The 21,075-nt window shown below is 23.7% G+C and overlaps 1 protein-coding gene across 9 annotated transcripts in view; it reads right to left on the reverse strand.

Annotated features, from left to right (window-relative positions):
* The window catches only part of LOC129614262 (protein held out wings), a 129,400-nt gene that overhangs the window by 40,146 nt on the left and 68,179 nt on the right, over positions 1-21,075 (reverse strand). For all 9 annotated transcript variants that reach the window (XM_055528780.1, XM_055528779.1, XM_055528778.1 and 6 more), the window contains one exon: positions 11,656-11,789. In XM_055528780.1, coding sequence (XP_055384755.1) covers positions 11,656-11,789 — 134 coding nt within the window. The remainder of the gene's footprint in view (positions 1-11,655; positions 11,790-21,075) is intronic.

Below are 21,075 nucleotides of genomic sequence, written 5' to 3' on the forward strand. Positions count from 1 at the left end.
TTTTAAATATACATGTACAGTGGAGTCCGCGTAAAATCACTATGTCGTATATATTGTTAGATGCAGCGTTCCCACTTGAGTACAGTTGTATCCATTTTTTAAAATTTTCATGATGAACCATCTTTACCGCAGCAACAGAATGTATATTTTCTGATCTTAACTTTGTCTAATCTCATAATGTCAAATTCACTTTAATGTCAACTGTTGACTGAATTTATATTATTTTATAATAATACAATATCCCGTTAATTCGGTTACTATTAATTCGTTCATTTTATCCGAATATTTGACTAAATTAAAACCTAAAATAAAAAAATAAATTCTGTGCATTTTTTGAAGTGATATTAACCCGGATTCTACTGTATACATATAAATACATACACATAAACAACATAATAAGTAAACTAGTACAACTTATGAAATATTTTAGAATCAGAATCTATACAGAATAGAGATTATAATTCAAAAAAAAAAAAATCTGTTTTTCAAGGGTACTAAAAATAAATTTAATGAATCACGCTTTTCAGCAAAAAAAAAATATTTAATTTTTTTCAATTTTTCTTAAATTATCAAATTTCAGAAATTATTCATGATTAACATTATATACTCGTAAGAGTAGTAGAACAAAATCTCAAAATCAAGGAGTGGTAAAATTTTGTCTTATTTTTTTTTTGTAATTTAACCGCTTCGACTATTTGTAATATTGAAAAATTATAATTAATAAAAAATAAATACAAACTTTTTATTAGTCAAATGTGCGTCCATGAAAAATATATGACAGTGATGCAAAAAAAAAAAAAAAGTGTCACACCTGTCCAACCTATCGGAAATTTAAAAATCTATAATTGATTTTTTATTGCAAACACATAAATCATGTAAAAACTATAATGACAAGAAGAAAATGGCAGATAATTATAGAAAAGTAAGTACATATGGAAATTTTTTAAAATCATAGTTAAAGATTTCTAAATAAAATGAATTCATAGCAGGAATGAATTAAATTTTCATTCTAATTGAAGAATATTGAAACTTGTGTTTCAATTTGCATAACTGCAGGAGGAAGATCTTTTGAAAAAATTCAAAAGTTTATGGAAATTGTATGGAGCTTAACTATACGATTTTCATATTGAAATTTAGATGATTTTAACGCAGCAAAATAACCAGCTTCCAGAACAGCTTTTTGTATAAAGCAACACATTTATATATAATTGGTTGGTTGCCAGCAGCCTTAAAAGCTGAAAATAATTATAGCAAATTCAAGAAAAAATTTAATACATTTTTTTTATTAATAAAACAGGAGTCATTAAAATTAAATCAGTATTCAACTTTAAATTTATTCAATCTGCAATTTCCTATTTAATTTCGGTTACATGTAAATAAACAAACTATGACTTTTTAATTACCATCAGAAACAATAATGAAATTTCAAATTTTTCATATCTTATTTTAGTATAACACTTACCGCTTGTACAGCCCTTTATTTGCCATAATTAATAATTAAAAAAAACTCAATTTGGTATTGAGTAAATATATTGAGTATTGGGCATATGCTTATATGTATGTAATTATGCCAAATTACATATATATATATATATTTTTAAAATAAGCATAAATTGTATATAATTGTGTTCATATAAATATTAAGCGAAATTGTTACATAATGCCCATAATTTTTTTTAATATAAAATTTCTTAGAACAAGAAATTATGCTAATTTTACTTTATATATGTAAGTATAATATTATTAGCACTTGATTTTCCAATCCATTAACATGCCATTCTTATGTTTAAGTAATTGCTTAAATTGAAAAGGTTGCCAGCATTACTAAAGAAATTTTGACTATATCTGATAACCTCAACAAACATGCCATAAGTGTAAAATGAGAAAATAAATAAAATTCAATAGAAACAGAGCAAACCCACTCATTCTAAATAAAACAAATATTGCACCAAATATAATTCAAAGTTCTACCGAATATATTACAAAATGGCTTCCTTTAAAATTTAGCTTACGTCATATATGTCATTTTGAAGCCGTAAAGTGCCATATCGTAATTTAATTTAAAGCGAAATAATTTTTTTTTTTTTTTAATTTTATGTACAAGAAGCTTTCATGTGCTGCATATGATAATCTTAATTCTATATAACACATATAATGTGCACTTTATTTTGCGGCATTTTTCAAAAACTTAAAAGCGCGGTATTTTTATTTTAGTTTTTATATAGTTATATACATGTATGTACATTTATTCTTTAATATATATATAGTAAGTTATTGCTTATTAATAAAAAATCAATAGATGTAATCTTGTAAAACCGACATTTAGCTATAAATTTTTTTCATGTTTGATCTTGTATATTTAATGTAGGAGTAAAAATAATTATATTTTTTTTTTATTTAACAAGAAAAATTGCACAATATCGAACACTCTCTATACCAACAATAATATAGAAAGAATACAATAGAAAAATTCCATATTGTAAAAAAAAAATTTTTATTTCTTTTTTTTTTATTATTAACACGTTTTAAAATTAAATCACAAAAAGGAAGTCTACTTAAATGGAAATCATTAAAAAATTATTATAATTTAAAAAAAAAAAAAAATTTTATTAAGAAAATAAGAAACTCAATTCAAATTAATATTGTTGTCGTAAGTATGTGATGATGTCAAGTGTACAATTGCAATATAATTATAATATTATGGTAACACGATCAATTCTAATAAATTGATGTTCTTTCAATGCATAATTGAGTTCTAATGCATAACGTATTTACCTTTGTTTGGCTTCATTACACAAGTATACAAGATGAAATATTTGTTAGAATATATAATATTAATTCTAGTTAATCAATGGTTTTATTAATGTTTTAATAAATATAATAAAATTAATTAGAAAATGTTTTTTATGCTTCTTTATTCACATTATAATTGTTATGTTCTAGTTTGCTCCATAATTATTTTAAGTTACAATAAATTTTACCGATTTGGTAATAATTTCTATATTATACCGCATTTACATAAAGATACATAAGTAATTCAGACATTACAGTATATTTATAACATTTATGAAATGACAGTAGAACATTTGTGAAAACAATATCGTAATAAGAAAAGCTTAGTTTATAAAATATTTTGTTCAACCAAATTATGTAATTTTTCGGATTTCGAGTAAAATGTAAAATTTATTTTTAAATTAAATCACATTTATGCAAAATTTCTTTAACCCTTCTTTTACGTCCAGAATATTTTGCGATCCAGTTTGAAAAAATAACAAAATGAATTTTAAGATAAAAATTTTATTTTAAATTTTCCACGTTTTTAAAATAAGAATGTTTTCTCTTAAACAAAGGGGTAATGGACGATTCACGAAATTTCGAAATTCAAATTTGAAATAAAGACAATTGATGTATTTTATTGATTTTATTGATTTTATTTTGACAGTCATATACCAAAAAATGACTACTACTTGCGTTAGCAACACAAACTGAAATTCTTGACGCTATTGTTAAAAAGTATTGGCAATCATAGCGCTATCGTATAAAAGTATTTTAAAATTGTATACAAATAAAGCGAAACTGATCGAAATTTTAATAGAAAACATCAAATTGGATTAGATTTTTCATTATGGAACCCGAATTTTCATTACGTAACTCGAATTTTCATAAAATTTTGACAGTTTTGCAAAAAAATTTCATAAAATATACCAAGTTACATATTGTATAGATCCATTAAGTAAAACAAATATTTTTTATATGTATATTGTTGACATTTTTATATATTAATCTTTTCGATATTCTCCCATAATCCATAATAACACTTTCAAATTATTATTAATTCATCGATAAAATTTTCTAGCATTTCTAGCATGAAAATTGACTTTTTTACTTCTTATATTTCGTATATATATATATAATTGCGTAGATATACATATGTATGTATGTACAGGAATATATAAGGGCTTATATAATTTTGACATTAATGTATAATTAAAAATACACGCTGAATTTTTAATTTATTATTATTAATATTACTAAGATAAAACAAGAGATGACTGACGTTTTGGTATTTAAGCGTATTTCGCATGCGCTTTAATTTATATTCAAGTACACGGATAAAGAAAATTTTTAATTTTCAAATACATTTTCATATTTTTATATTTTACTTAAATTTCTAATCATACAAATATATGTATGTACGTACATACATATATTTTAAAAAAAAAAAAAACAGATTAAATGTAGTAAAATAAAAAAATACAAAAAAAAAAATTCTGAATTTAGAAAAAAAAAAATTTGTAGCTCTAAAATTTTTAGTTCCCCTCTTATATTTTTTTGAGAATTAAATTACAAAATATGAAAATTCCATATAATATTTATGTGTTTACTTATATACATACATTTATACTTTTAATACACATAAATATTCCAAAACAATATATACATATGTATACATACAAATATAGAATTTAAAAACCGCATACACCCAATTCGTACTAGATTTTCTCCTTAGAAAAAAAAAAGTTGATCTTTGGAACAAGATTATATTATGGGATGCGTATATTACAAAATTTAAGTTATTTTAATATGACAGTGGTAAAAAATTTTTCAAATTTAAGAACCTAATGAACAAGCATAATTAAAAATTTTGTAGTATATGATTTCAGCCATATTATTTAAGTATAATTAATGTTACAGTTATTGTAAGAATATACTACAAAATTAACAATAGCCAGATTGATAATAGAAATTAGAATACTTCTCTCATGATAGTGTAATTTGGAAACCCAGCCTTCTTATTAATAAATAACCTAGTAAATAAGAAAAGTCTCTATTAGAGAATTAACGTATAACTAACCTAGTAAATAAGAGAAGTCTCAAATCGTTAGGGGAAGTTACAAAGGGAAATTTTCGTATCACTCAATATTTGTAACTATATATCTATATAATAATTTAGTGGAATACTTAAAGAGATTTAGTATAATGAGCAACAGGTTATATGGTTTTTACCAAAAATCAAATACCGATTTGGCTTTGTTTGATCTAGCGAGCGTAACATAAATTTATTAATATCCATGAATATTAATATTTGTTTTTAATTTTCCACAGAATTTAAGTTGTATTAGTCAGCGTTTACAAATGAAACATTTATCAAATTTTCATGAGATCCATATAAAATGCATGACATAGAAAGGTCAACTTTAAAACATATCAAGAGGCTAAGCAGACATGCAATTATTAGGTTTGTAACTGTTTGATTACTTATTTGTATTAAATTAGTTTATACTCCAGCGCGCATACATGCAACTGTATAATCGCATGCAATCAAGCAATCAAACAGTTTGTGACATTTTACAAACTAAATGCAATTTTTATTTAACGTAATTGAATTTGAATTGACGCAGTAATTGCATGTGTTAAATTGCATGAATGCCTCGCCCTTAACCGATCATTTTATGTATACGCGAACTTAAGGTTCATCAATAATTTCAATAGGAAGAAAGTAAAAACAAAAATTGGGTGAAATAAGTTTTTAAAATGTAAGAAAGGAAGAAAAATCAAAATTGTATACGTTTTTTTTTTTTTTTTCAAAAATTCATTAGTATTTTTACCTTTTAGTATTTAAAAATTTTTGTTTACTGAAAATGAGAAAATTTTCTATTTTTGAATATTTTATAAATAGAAAAAGAAAAATATAAGAAAAATACATATTGGGTGAGTTTACAATTTTAAGAAAAATTTTTCATTTAAAATTTTTTTTTTTTGAAAACATTTCAAATTTTAAGTAAAATAAAAGAAATTTTAAAAACCAAAATGAAAAAAATAAATAATAAAATAGGTTTTTACTACAAAAGTAGCTACAACATCCACACTTACTTTCTATGTATAGTGTAGTCATTGTTGTATACAGAAAACAAAATTCAAAGCGTTTAAGAACTTACAAAGTTCTTCTTTATGTACAAATAAAATAAATTTTATAATGAATAATGATTATATTAAAAAAAAGAATAAAAGAATAAATTAAACTAAATTTTTTTTTTGTTAGATGTCATTAACATTTTGCTAGATTTGTTTTTTCAACGGTTCTACTAACGTGTTCGTTCGGTTTTTATCTATTTTAAGTTTATTATTTTAATAATATAAATTTTTTTGACATTTCTGTACCTAAATATGTATATGTATGTATGTTCGTTAACATGTGCAAGTTTGTATATTTTTATAACATTTTCAAACAATAAATTTATTATTCAAAATAAATGGATCGAAATAATCGAATTTTAGTCTTCTTTTTTTCTCTTTTCCCTTTTTTTTTTTTAATTTTTGTTCGCCTCTTTCATTTTAATTTGAAAATATCGAAAAAAAAAATTTAAATAAAAAGATTTGTGTAGAATGTGCTCACATGTGTGTATGTGTATGACAACATGTATAATGATTTTGAAAATTGCTATAACGGTAACAATCTATTATAAATTTATAATTTATAGTTTTTACTATATTTTTTGATTATATGTACATGTATAAGTAGTGAAAATTACAAATAATTCAAAATTAATTTTTGTTTAAATTAAATTTAAACAATTTCTGAATTTCGATAACTCAAATACTCGTAAAGTATTACATATAAATTTTAGATGGTATGTTTAAATTTAATTTTCAGCAATTTTCTGAAAATAATTGAATTAATTTTATTTGCGAATCGATGAAAAAAAATTGTCTTAAAATGTCAAATCACATGGTTTCACTGATCAATTGACAAGTTCAAGGTTACCAATTAATTTTTAAATAATCTTATATTGATTATTTGGAACGATTTTCCAAAACCGGAGTCAGTTTCTCACAGTGAGATGATAAACCAAATCTAGATTGAGTTGATTCGACATTGATAACTGTAAGAATCCACCCGAATGTTAAAAAACAACAATTTAAACAAACAAAAAAATTGCCGATAAATTAGCTGTGTTAATGTGATGAATTTCACACATATGGGTTGACAAACGTTTTATACCCCTTGCCTTATAATAGAACTTTCCTTGTTTTATGATAGAACTTATTAACAAGAGAAATGAGGCGTAAGTCAACCGTAAGCAAATGTCGTCTCATCGTAAAAACGCGCCTATTTTGTAATAAATCAAGTTTTTCTAATTCAACACAATTCTTATTTTTGTATTTATATAAATTTTGAATTCGAAATGATTTTACATTCTGTCGACATTTGTATCTAAGAAAAATAATACAAACATACGCTTACTATATAAATTTATAAATATTTCTATATAATTACAAAATTTATTAATATTTATTTTAAATTTATAAAATTAACCTAATATTAAAAAATTGTGCGCAAGAAACAAATTTAAACGCATAATTTTATTAAAATGTTTTCTTTGTTCTACGATATTTTTACGATATTTTTATATATTATAAAAGTTCATAAACAAACACATATAAAATGCACTATATTGTTACATTTTCTACTCAAAATTTCTTCATTATTTTTACATTATTTAACAAAATAACAAAATAATATTTTTAAAATAATAAATTGTAAAAGAACACAAATGCATTTATATATATTTTTTTTATTTTTGATATGAAAAACTTTTAAAAATTAATTTTAAAGGAAAAATAAAGTGAATAAAATTGAGTTATTCACAAAAAAAATGTAGGTGTAAGTAAACAAGTAAATAGGTACTGGTGAGTATGTAGTAGGTTTTTTTTGGAAAATTCTTTATTTAAGAACACGCATACATGCATATACACTTGTATAATTTTATTATATTTTATCTTTTCTGGAAATTTATACAATTGCATGTATACATACTTATGTATATTTTATTTTTGTTTTCATAAAATTTTATACGTATTAATAATGTCGTCTACTAGACAAATTTACGATGTTATTTTCTCTGAAGCCTTTTATTATAATTTCACCCAATTTTACAAAATTTTCAAATTTATAATACTTATTTGAAATATGATAATAAACCTACCTAAAATATTATGAACGTAAATGTATGTATATTAAAGAAATTCGAATCGAAAGTAACGGAAAATGACCGCATTTTTCTCCAAAAATTGAAAACACTTAAGAAAAATTACACGTTCTATTAGTTTGAACTGTCATTTTATTGCATACTTTTAGGAGAAAAAAAAATTAAAATAAAGGGGTTTATTTCAAGTATCAAATCAAAGGGGCTTATTCTGAGTTTCGAATCTATAAATGATATTTATCGTAAAGCTCCAAAAATTTTATTCTAGACCCGAACCATTTGTATGAATTGATTTGTGTTTAAAATAATAATGTTGAATTTTTTACGATTAAAAAGTGATCCCATACTCAAGGTAAACACCAATATATTCCGATTAGAAATTTAAAATATTATTTCTTTGTTTTTTAAAGATATTTCATAATTTTTAAATTGCCGAAAATTTAAATTTCGCAAATTTCAAGAACCTTTTAAACCGGGATACAAAGAACTCATAGAAATTAATTTTGTTCTTTGAAGATGAACCATTCGTTTTGAAATAATTGATGAACCATGCGTGAACAGGCAGATTGAAAAAATTTAAACATTTGTCTGTTGAATGTATAATAAAAACAAGTCATTCGCATTCAATATCACATATAAAGTCAACAATATATGTAATAACAATTAGGAAAAATGTTTTGTATAAATGAATAAATAAATCAAATTATATGCATGTAAATTATAATACTTATTCAAATGTATTGAAAATATATAAGAAGATCTACCTATGAGATTTACAAATTTACAAAAAAATACACAACCACAAATACATATACAAGTTTATATGTATGTTTAAACAAATTTGTTGAACAGAAGTTACAGAAAACTTAAACAATTATTAAATTTGACGGCTCCCCTCAGCTTCCTCCATGAAAAAGCAAAAACAAAAAAAAATGCAGTAAACATTTTATCAAACTTCAATCAAATAACTTGTACTACTTAACACTCCTTGAAGATGATTTCTTTTTATGTACATACATCTACATATTATAAGCTGTATAAACATATGTACATATGTACATAAAAGAACGAGAAATAACATAAAAAAAAAGCTTCATTACTTTTCGATAAACTTACGTTTCCGCCAATTAATGTTGACACAGTGCCAAAGATGATTGTAAAACGGAAATTGTAAAGTTATTTTGAATTTTTTGTTTTATTTATTATTTTCTTCTTATTTATTTTTGTTTTTTCTTTCAAGTTTTTTATATTATTACAGTTTTGAGGGAGAAGGAAAAGTAGAAAAACAAAGAAACAAAGTTTTCTGTAACACAAATAATTATTAGAGAGAATCAGTCATCATTACGAACATGCAGGAAAAAATATTGAGAAGAAAAAAAAACAATGATTGACTCTATTAAAATGTTTTTAAGAGCGAATATTAAAAGGTGTGTTCGATACCAGAGTACGCTTGGCAAGCATAAAAAAAAAAAAATTTTTTTTTTCTTGTGATGTCAACACTTTTTCTTTGTTGTTTTAAAGCAAACAACCGTTAAAATACGTATTAAATTTTTAACTATTTTTAAATGATTTTCTATAAAATTTTATATGCAAACAGCATTTACTCAATGACAACTACTCATTTATGTACGTAATCGATTTCATTTTCGATTTCATTTAGAAATTACAGAATTTTTTTTTTTCTTTTTTTTTTTTTCGTCAATATTGTATTCTCTGTATATTACATATGTACATACAAATTACGTTTCACTACATTACATGCATCATATCTTAAAAAATGTGCAATGTAGCTTATTAATTCAAAATAAATTACAATGTGAATTGCAAAAAAGTAAAATATAAAATAATTATTGAAAATTTTTGGCAACAAATTTTTTTTGTTGCCAATTTGACAAATGACTAATTGATCCTTTGTCTACAATAAAACAAAAATCTATTTAGAAAATTTTTGTATTACATTGATTTAATTTGAATGACAATATTCAAGTATGTATGTATGTTTGATAATAAAATTAATTATGTTAAAATATTTTATGTACATATGTGTATAAACAAATTATGTATATGTAAAAAAATCGCAATCAAATGGTGTAATTTTTACTATAAGTTGACACAAGCGATTAATGACATGCAATTGCATGCTGATACACAACGGCATCTATAGGCATTTTTAAAATACAAGTAAGTAAACGTATGTAATTTTCTAATGGAATTTAAAGCCTATATATGTATATATATAGCAGTAAATGAACCAGTAAATGAACTTATTTGATAGATAAACAAGTAATTTGACAAATAGTATTTTATTTATTTTTTTATATGAGTTTACATTATTTCTAGCGATTTTGTTATATTATTTGTCACAAAAATTTAAAATGAGTGGTTTACTCGTACCATACCACAAATAATTTTTGGTTAATTAGATAATTAACATGTTTAATATTCCAACTAATGAGAATTTGTGCCACTAAAAATGTCATCTGTCAACGTCAAAAAAAAAAATGAGAAAATTTATCAAAAGAATTAGACAGAACACAGAAAAATTTAAACATTTGTTGGGACAGATTAAGACATTAGGCTCAAGTTCCTTTGCCTGTTATCCTTATTTGTAAAAATTATATTTATAATAAAGGAATTCCAAGATTTTGCAATTCAAAAATTAAATGATGTATATATTTAATAAAATTTTATTTGTATTAAAAGATTATTTGAAATTTATTTATTTAATAAGATATCCACTCTAAATAAAAACCTTCTTTTATGTTATTAAACACTTGTAATATTTAGTTCAAGAAATTACACTTCTGACCAAGGTCTAATAAATAAAGTATTCTTAAATCCTACGCATAATTAAGAAAACGTGTATTGCATAAAATTTTTATCTCACTCTTATTATGCAATTTTATCTCAAATATTATTTTCAACAGTTCTTCTTACATACCAACTACAAAAATACAACCTTAATAATCTAAAATTGGATTCCATATGATTCTTATATAAAAACTTTTATAATTTAAGACCTTGATCTGTATGATTACTTGTAGTAATGCAAACAATTTTTCAATGATCCAATCTCGCCCAATCGTTTTGGAAAATCAAAGACACTGAATGTCTAATTTTGTGAATGTAAAAAACCTACATGAGAATACAATAAAATTATTGGCATTCAAAAGCGAAGTATCATTAAAAATTCACCATTATTGAAATGAAAAAAAAAAGTCTAATTAAATTATTAATTATTAGATAAATTATAATTTTCGTTTTTATTTAAATTAAAATAAATAATTTTTTGCCAAAATATCTGCACAAGAAATATAAAATTTTTTATTATCTACTATTTTTTTTTATATTGCATTTTCAAAGGTTCAAAAAACCCGCTACCACATAAAAAATATCGTAATTAAAAAATTGGGTTGCCAAAGTATATATAATTTTATTTTTTTCGTCAACTTAATTATGTGAATTGAAAATTAAAGAAAAACGAAAAACCAATAAAATTGTTGAAATTTTCATAAAATGAAAGAGAAAATATTCTATTCGAATTAAATATTCTTAGTTAATTTAATTTAAATTTTAAAAAAAATATAAAATAAAACAATTTTTCACTTAAAACAAAAGTGCAAAATTGTAATTATAAAATCATAAAGTTCAAAATAATTTTACTTACATCTGGATGTTCTTTGACTGGCACATAAACTTTTTCATTTAATGTTACTGGTTGCCCATCTGGATCAGGTAAAGATAGTGGCTCTTTTTGCATTCCATTTATTTGAAATAATGACGCTCGAACTTTGGCTATTTCTAAAATTAAAAAAAAAAATAGAAATTAATTTAATATTCTTGAATCAAGTAAAGAAAATTCATTTTAAAAAAATGTATTGTTTTAGAAAAAACAATTGAATTTATTTTATTCGGAAAATCGGTTCAAGTCGACAATTACCTCACTTATATGTCACTCGAGTCAATCAAGCAATTTTGATTGCTTGACATAGAATAGTTCAATGTCATTTTTGGGCTTTCAAGATGACATTTTAAAAATACAGCTTGAGTTTCGAAATGATTTCAAGTCAAGTACTCAAATTGCCATATTAACGAGGTAAGAGATTTCTGTCGCAGTCACATTTACACTTCTAAATAACTGGTTTAAAAAGTCCCTAACATTGTAGTGATAGAGTAAATTATTGAAAGAAATCATCTTACATAATTTTATCAAATCTTCTTATTGTAGATGAATCAATTTGTTTGCAGTCAAAATTTCCTTGCTAATTCCAGTTTTAATCCAATGTAATTTGTAATGGGAATAATAGTGATAATTCTTGCCTGAAACTCTAGTTAAGCCAACTCGAAAACATTCGACTCTAATAACATTGAAAATGAGAAAAGTGGACTGCATTAAAGGGGCAATTCAAAATTTTAAAATTTTCAGATCGCCATCAATACCGAAAAATCTGAATGTTGTTCTTGTCAATATCCTAGAGAATATTCATAGAGAATAGTGCAAATTCTCATAGAAGATAGCAAATTTTCATACAATACTCATTTCTTAAAATAATTCCCTCACCGACTCTTTCATTCAATATTATTTGTGAACGGACTAATTCGTAATTTCATACAGTTGATGTTGAATAATCACCTTCTTATTCAACTAAACAATATCTGCATAATATTCACTTAATATAAATTTTTTATTTTCATTTGAACTCGAATTATTGCAATTTTCAGTTATATTATTGCCGTCATCTGTTTCAGATTTAATTTTTCATTATTGAACAGTAAAAATTTATGTGGCATGAATCAAGATTTTAATATCCTTCAACATTTTTATTAATGTTTAGCTTTGGAATAGTAGAAAAAAATTTACTTTTTTACTGATGTTAGAAATCATTATCGCGATAATAACTGAGTGTATTGTATAGCACACTTTTTAATTCCATCATTAAATTAATATTAAGGAAATTTATTTATGTACATAAACATACAAACATACATATTTTACTAATTTCATAATGATTTCAAATGACAAAATTGTCTTGTAATTTCTACTAACAGTAAAAAAAAAAAGAAAAAAAATTTATTTACTTGTGAAATTAATTTGTACGACGCCCCCTTTAGAATGAAAATTAAATAAAAACAAAAAAAATTGTTTTGATGATCAAAAAAAAAAAATGCCTTTGTTTTTCTTTATTTTTGTTTTGCAGGTTACTTGTTTTTGTTTTGTTTTAACCTCGCATGTCACCTAATATTAGCACCCGCACAATTATTATAAATTATTATTAAACATACTTGTTGCCATCGTTGCTATATCATTGCTATCGTTGCATACTTATTTTATTACTATAAATTTTTATTATTTTTATTACATTTTTTTTCTATATATTTTTGTTACCTTCATTGTGTTGTTTTAATTTTAAATTTTTTTTTTTTCGTTTAATGTAAATTAATTTCTATCCGCGAATTATTATTAGAATAATAATTTAAAAGATAAATACAGGTAAAAATATTTTGAAAATTTGCAAATGCCTCAGTTATTGGTACATATTCAAAATTTTCATGCTTGTTCCTAATGAAAACTTTCAAACACGAAAACATGTAACATGTGTATACAAGGATTAAATAATCTTTAGATACTCTAAATCCGTGATTCCCAAAGTGGTCTATATAGACCCCCAGGGGTCCATAAAGATCCGCTAGGAGTCTACGAAAAAATATGAATTTAGTTCAATAAGTTTTTTATTTAACTTTCTCACATCAAAGAAAGTAGCAGGGGTCTATCAAAAATTGGAAAACACGACAAGGGGTCTACGATAGAAAAAAATTTGGGAATCTCTGCTCTAAATAGTTTTAAGAAGTTAAGTATAGGAAATTTTTTCCGAAAATCGAATTTTGCACCATCAACTTTATTAAAACATAAAGCATCTGACATAAAGTACCATCTTCTTTATTAAAACAAATCTTCTTTATTAAGACAAAAGTACCATCTTTGCACCATCAACTTTATTAAAACATAAAGCATCTGGTTAATAAGACAAAAGCTCTAAGAATTAAAGTAACAAATTATGCTTATTGAAATATAAAAGTCTGTTCTTCTTGAAACGAGTTATTGAAAAAAAACCATCCAACTCCTTCCTTTTTGACTTTTTCAATTATAAAATGTTGTAAAGATAAATTATTTAGGATTTTCCTTCAACACTTAGGATGTTTTCATTCCGAATATTCCGAACGACGTCTCGTAATGTTAAATTTTTTTGTTATTATGTCTTTAATTCAGAAGTTGCGAACAAAACAGGGGTGACTTTTCGCGATCAAAAATCAGAATTCATATAAAATACAAATATTTTAATGGGATTGCCCAGAATCAAGCCGCAAATTTAACCACTAGCAATTTTAAATAGCCTAAATTCCTATTTTACCGTTGGCGCTTTTTTTAAACATCAGCTGTTTCCATGTGTTTGGGACATTATATGCAAAATACTCTACAGTTAATTTTGCCGTTTCGCTGTTATTCTGGATTAACAACGAAAATCGTCCGCCGTTGCCATTCACCGCTATATTTTCGCAATGATTATATTCGTTTATTCCACTCCGTCATGTCCGAATGTTCCGTCAAGCTGTCATTGTACCAATCTTAATAACAATTAATTCAAAATTTTAAACCAATATTATTGAATGTTTTCTCTCTATTTATGTACGTACATACATATGTGTGTAATTTGATAAAATCATCAATATAATTATTGTGGGCTCACATTCATAAATTCAATTGATCAATTAAATAATTAAAAATTTCAAATTGCGATTAAGTAAATGGCCATTTTACTAAAAATGGTAAGAATCAATTTTAAAGGAAACATCCATAATATGTACTTAATAATGTAAAAACCTTATTTCTTTTAGTTAAAAAAAAATACTGGAAGCAATTTTATTACAAATTCGGACGATAATAATGGCTTTCCAAATAAATCAAAAAGTATCAACTAGCAAAAGAAAATACTTTTGACTTCCGTGCGCTAATCCTTTGCAAGAGATTATTTTTACATGACGTTTTTCCAAAAAATTAAATTTATTAGTCAAATCTATATTGTGATTAACCTAAATCGTTAATCACAAAGTCAAATTGACAATATTTTGATAAATTATTTGATATACATAAATTAAAAATGAAATATTCAAATTTATTTGAAATAATAAATTTAAATTAATATTTTGACATTCTTTTGACACTTTTTATTTTTTTCTTAACCTTCTTTACATACAAAAGCACACATAGTGTATGTACATACGAGTATGTGATAAAAAAAATAAAAATCATCAATCATATCTTGATTTACAAATTTGAATTTGCAATACAATTTTTTTCACACAATTGAATTTTTAAATTCAAAATAAATATTCAAAAAATTTTCCTTTTATAACTTTAAATTAAGATATAAAAATTCCTGACACGATCTTAACAAATTTCATATCATAAAAAAAAATATCATAATGCATTTAAATTAATTCATGAAATACATACTTTTACATACCTTCACTATTCAAATTTGTGAGTATGTATTTAGGTATAGTCAGGCACTCATTGAGTAATGAAATTTTATAGTAACTTGTGTCTTAAGATTCAAAATCATAAAAATAACAGCAAAGAAATACACAAGAAATCTAAAGAATTGCAAATTAATTTTGAAATTATAACTGTAAAACTGTTAAAATATGGCTGCTAAAGACAAATAAAATTTTGTGTTTCTTAAAAATAATTTACAATTAATTTTTAATTATTGGCAATTCCAATGACAATAAAATACAAATACATTTAAGTAAGGACACGTCACCAAAATAGCTAAATAAAACCACTAGTTTGACAGATGAATTAAAAAATAATGTTAGTGTTGACGTTAGTGCTGTTTTTACATGAGTTTTTGTTCTTTTTTTATGTTTTGATTCGATAGTGTAAGATTTTTTAATTCTTTTTTTTTCGATTTATTCAGTTCATTTAAAATTTTATTTTTTGTTTTTTAATATAGTGAAAATAGTTAACATAGTGGAAATTTTCTTATCAAAGAAAACACATGTCATTAAAAATGACACCTACAATGTGTGTGTCAGGAAGAATAATTTCACAGTTCATTGTGTAAGTAATTACAAAAATATTCTTTCATATAAAAAATTCACAAAGCGTTGTTAATAAAATAAAACAGTTGAAATTTTTATTTGACATTTCACTGTCAACATTTTTAATAATTGACACTCTCATTGTGTTTACTTTTAGTATGAAAAATTCAACAGAATATGTTTTTTTATTCTCTTCCAATGTGTTGACAATAAAGTCCTTCAATTCAATAAAGTGTGACCTAATCCAGATCCTATTATTTACATAATCATTCTCAATGTTCTTCCGTTACCAATTCGTTTTGTTTTGTCTTTTCTTTTTTTCTAAAGATTATTTTCATATAAAAATTAAGTATTATGCTTGAAAAAAAAAAAATTAAGTTGATTTTCTATGGAAAAAGTGAGGAAAAAAAGCGTTTATTTTCTCATTACATTCTTCATAAAAAAAAAAAGTGTACATACTTATATACATATGTATGTACAGGTATCTATGTATATTAAGGTATGTAGTACTTATGTATTATATAAACAAAAAATTATAAATTGTGCAAGGTACGATCGCAGTAAAACAATTGACAAAAGAAATCTAATACAAAAAAAAAAAAACAAAAAGTAATTGTTTTCATGTTTGCATTTCGGATTTTTGCTAATGAATACATGAATACAAGACAAAAAAAAACAATAGTAAGAAAGAAAGAAAAACAAAACAATAACAAGTGCTTTTAACTAAAAATTATAAAGCAATATGAAATTAAACAAACATAAGAAAAATAGAGGAAAAAAAACAGTAAAAATATTTCAAACATTTTTCGCGGCTAAATCCCAATGTGTTATGTGAAATATACCCGAATAGACAATGGTTATGTTAAATTGTAATAAAAACAAAATTATTTTTACTTTTTAATTGGCAGGCTATGTAAAAAACAAACAACAAAATGTCTAAGAGTATTGTTTTAATCTCTTATTTAAAATTTTTTGTTTTATAAGCTACATTTGAAAAAAAAATTTAAATCTGGCAATAAAAACACAAATAAAAGATTATTTATTTTCTTTTTACAAAATTTCATAGTTTTTTATGTAAAACGTTTGATCGTCCAACTCTATTTTTTGCAATTAACTTTTTTTTTCCAACATAATTTTTTTTTTTACCAAAATAAAATTTTAGTAATTCAGATCACGATCATTTTTATACTATTAAAATATTTTATGGGGGGGGGGGGGGGGGGGGGGAAATAGAATACCCAAAATCTAATACACGCGAACTATTATTCATCAAATTTATAAAATAAAATTTTTATGACCAAAACCAATCACGAAAAAGACTATTTAAAATAAATCTATTATGATTATTTATCATTATTCATAATAATTTATTGCTGTAATTCATATATACATACATATATGTACATATATAACATTATTCCTTTAAGCGGCAAACGTAGACGATGTATAGAATACGGTTGCAGTTAGAAAATTTGTTTTTGTTTTGTTTGTTTTATTAAAAGAGACATCAAATTTAAAATGCCCAAATCAAACTGAATGAAGACATACGATGTACATATTTTGTCAAAAAAATTTTAATTGTATTTTTATTATGTATTTAATTGTAAAAACAGAACCAAACCGTTAAAGGGCAACGGCGGACGATTTCCGTTGTTAATTCAAAATTACAACGGAACGGCAAAATCAACTGTTCAGTATTTTGTAAATAACCTCACACATAGAAACAGATGATGTCAAAAAAAAAAACAGGCAGCCGTAAAATAGGAATTGAGGTTATTTCGGCGCCGGCGGTTAAACTCGCGGCGGTAATTTCGCTTGATTCGGGGAAGTCCCATTTAAATATTTGTATTCTATTGAGTTCTGCACGTCCAACTATTAAAATTTAAAAGCTGATAAGATGTACAAAAAAATTTTGTTCTGTTTTTGTTTTATTTGTCCTTGTTTTTATTATTTTATTGATTGTCATTATGTAAAAAAGTTTGTTTATCACTTGTACTCATATCGGTATACGCTAGTATTTCAACGTATAAAATTAGTTAGTGTCTGTAGTAATAAAATTAGTACAGCGTACGTCGACACTTAAGTTTAGGACTTAACAGGCGAAATTTCAACTTTTCGTTTGATGATCAGCCTTATTCCTGATTAAAATAACAACTAAATGTTCATTTTTAGCATTGGGTATAACTGAGTAAAAATTCATCAAATTTTAAATGCCTATAAAATTTACGTAGTATTTACTAATTTAAATTCTCAATATGAACTTTTTAAGCTATATATGTATGTAGCTCCACCGGATGATTTAAATTATTAAGAAGAATGAAGCAAATATTCTATTAAGAATTTATTTCATTATATCGGGCCAATATACCGATTAACTACTGAATTTTAATATTATGCAAAATTATAATCAAAATCAAAGCAATAACTTAAAAATTTTCTTATAATGTCATACACCAACTTTAATAATAATCATGTTATAATATGTGTCAAGAGTATATTTACACATTTTTGTATTACGTAATTTTTTCTTTTTTATGTAAATAAATTAATATACAACGATGCTTATATAAGAAACAAAATTATTATGACGTGTTATTGCAGAAAATATTTAAAATTGTCATTGCTTTTAATAACCCCATATTAAGTGTAAAATTGAATCATAGTTAGTAATAAAACTTAGACGTAAGTAGTCGGAAACAAATAAATATATATTCATAGTATTTACTTAAAAATTTTCCGAAAAAAAGCAAAATAAATTTAATTGCACCTTAAAAATGAACAAAATCTTAAATGATCTCATACTCTTTTTAGTATTAAATCATAAAACAATTCAAATAGAATTTAAAATAATAAAGAAATTTTCAAAATAAACATGAATTAAAACCAAGGATTGTAATTAAAAATTGACAAATTAAAGAATTTTTGGATGTTGTGTAGAATTGGAAAAAATTGAGATTAAATAAGTTCACCAAACATGGAACTATTGTACTCTCATTATTTTTGAACAAAACAGTAGTCTTTAAGTACCCAATTTATAATTAGAAAACCGCAGATTTTACTCACATTCTGTACCGTTTAATAATTAATGGTAAAGAAAGATGTGTGTTTAAATGTTGGAACCTGTTCATAACATTTAATAATTTTATTTTATTGTAACATTTTAATTTTCTATTTTTAATATTTTATTTTTAATGGGCTTATGACGACAATTTATTACTTAAAATATGAAAATTTCCATTAAAAATAAAATAAAAGCAAATTTATTTTTAGGTTTCATACTTTGTTGTATAGCATCAGGTATCAAGTTACTCTTTTCATATACGGACAAAAAAAAAATTTGAAACCCAATTCTTCATTTTTTTACACTAATGTCGTAGGAAATTATACCTACGAATGCATGTGAGTTTGAGCATTGTGTGTAAGTATATAAAATTAAAATAGTAAAAAAATGTGTAAGTTGTATGCTTTAGGTATATAGAAGAGCATTTAATGAAATATGAACATAAATTTCAAAACATACATACATACAAATTTAAATGAAATAAACGCTAGTAAGTTACAGTGAAGTAAATCTCTAAATTATAAATTGAATCAAATAAATGCACCACAGAGAAAAATATTTTGAAGAAGCCATTTATTTGATCAGTTAAAAAACTCGATACAAAGCACTAAATAATAAGAAAATATACAAACTAATACCGAATTTGCCTGGAAGAAGAGGAGGACATTATCTTATGTACACATAGTAAAAAAGTGACTTTCCTGTTTCGATTAGAAGAAAATTAGTGCTGTTTTATTATTAATTAAGAATTTATTATATGAAATTACAACGAATTCATAAAATATGTTGACTTTGATTCGGAAAGATAACTGTCCCAAAGGAATTTTAAAGACTACAACCAAAATTTTACGTATGCTCTGGTCATTGTCTCTGCGACTTCAGTTAAAAAGGAAATAAATTTTAGGACCTCCAATTGTATAACCGTATCCACCAAGATATTTTTAAAATTTACTATTATTTTACTAAATTATAATTGTCCAGAGTGTGAATCTTAAAGAAAACATGTTCAGGAATTATGTACATATAAGAAACTGCAATTAATCACCATTAAACAATATTTGTGACAATTTTAAATTTAAAAAAAATACCAGAACAAATTAATCAAGTTCATAAAATACTTAATAAAATCCCAAAATAATTTAATTAATTCCTTTATAATTAATTATCTTATAATAAAAAAAAATTAACTATAAAGTAATTAGCGATATCATTATTTTTAATTATTTTTAAATTCAATATACAAAAAAAAAATATACAAAGAAAAAGGCATTTCCTATTTTAATAAAAATTAAAAGTTCATACTTGTAAACCATAAAATAGAAAGCCGAGTTTAAATAAAAATTCAATAACAATTTAACCTTTATTCAATAATAATTGAAAACAATTATAAAAAAAAAAAGTCAAAACCCATTAAAATTCGAAGTTCGAAAATAACAATTGAATAGTATAATAGCTAGTACAAAAATAAATTGTAATATTAATATCCGCCCTCAGTTATCTCAATAAATAAAAAAAAAGAAGAAAAATATTCCCCCTAAAAATGAATGAAATTGGACAAGAAAAAATAAACAAATAAATAAAATGGTTGACCCCATTTATTGTACACTACTCCTCTCTTTTATATATATATATAAGTATGTATGATCTAATTAAATTTTGATATTATTTTATGGTAACACTTTTTAAAATATTATTTAAGAACAATTATGTATGTGTAAATAAAATAACAAAGTTCTTTTTTTCTTAAATTAAAAAACAAAAGAATTAAAAATAAACTTGCATGTAAAATAACCTTGTAAATCGCCTTAATAACGTTGAAATAAGTACAAGAGTAAATACTATTACGAGTATTAGCATGTAATCATATTTTATTTCTAGAAAAAACTGTAAGACATATAAAATATAAGAGTTTTAACAATAAAA

Source organism: Condylostylus longicornis, unplaced genomic scaffold (genome assembly GCF_029603195.1).
Source record: "Condylostylus longicornis isolate FDR11 unplaced genomic scaffold, ASM2960319v2 ptg000107l, whole genome shotgun sequence".
In the NCBI taxonomy this organism is placed as follows: Eukaryota; Metazoa; Arthropoda; class Insecta; order Diptera; family Dolichopodidae; genus Condylostylus; species Condylostylus longicornis.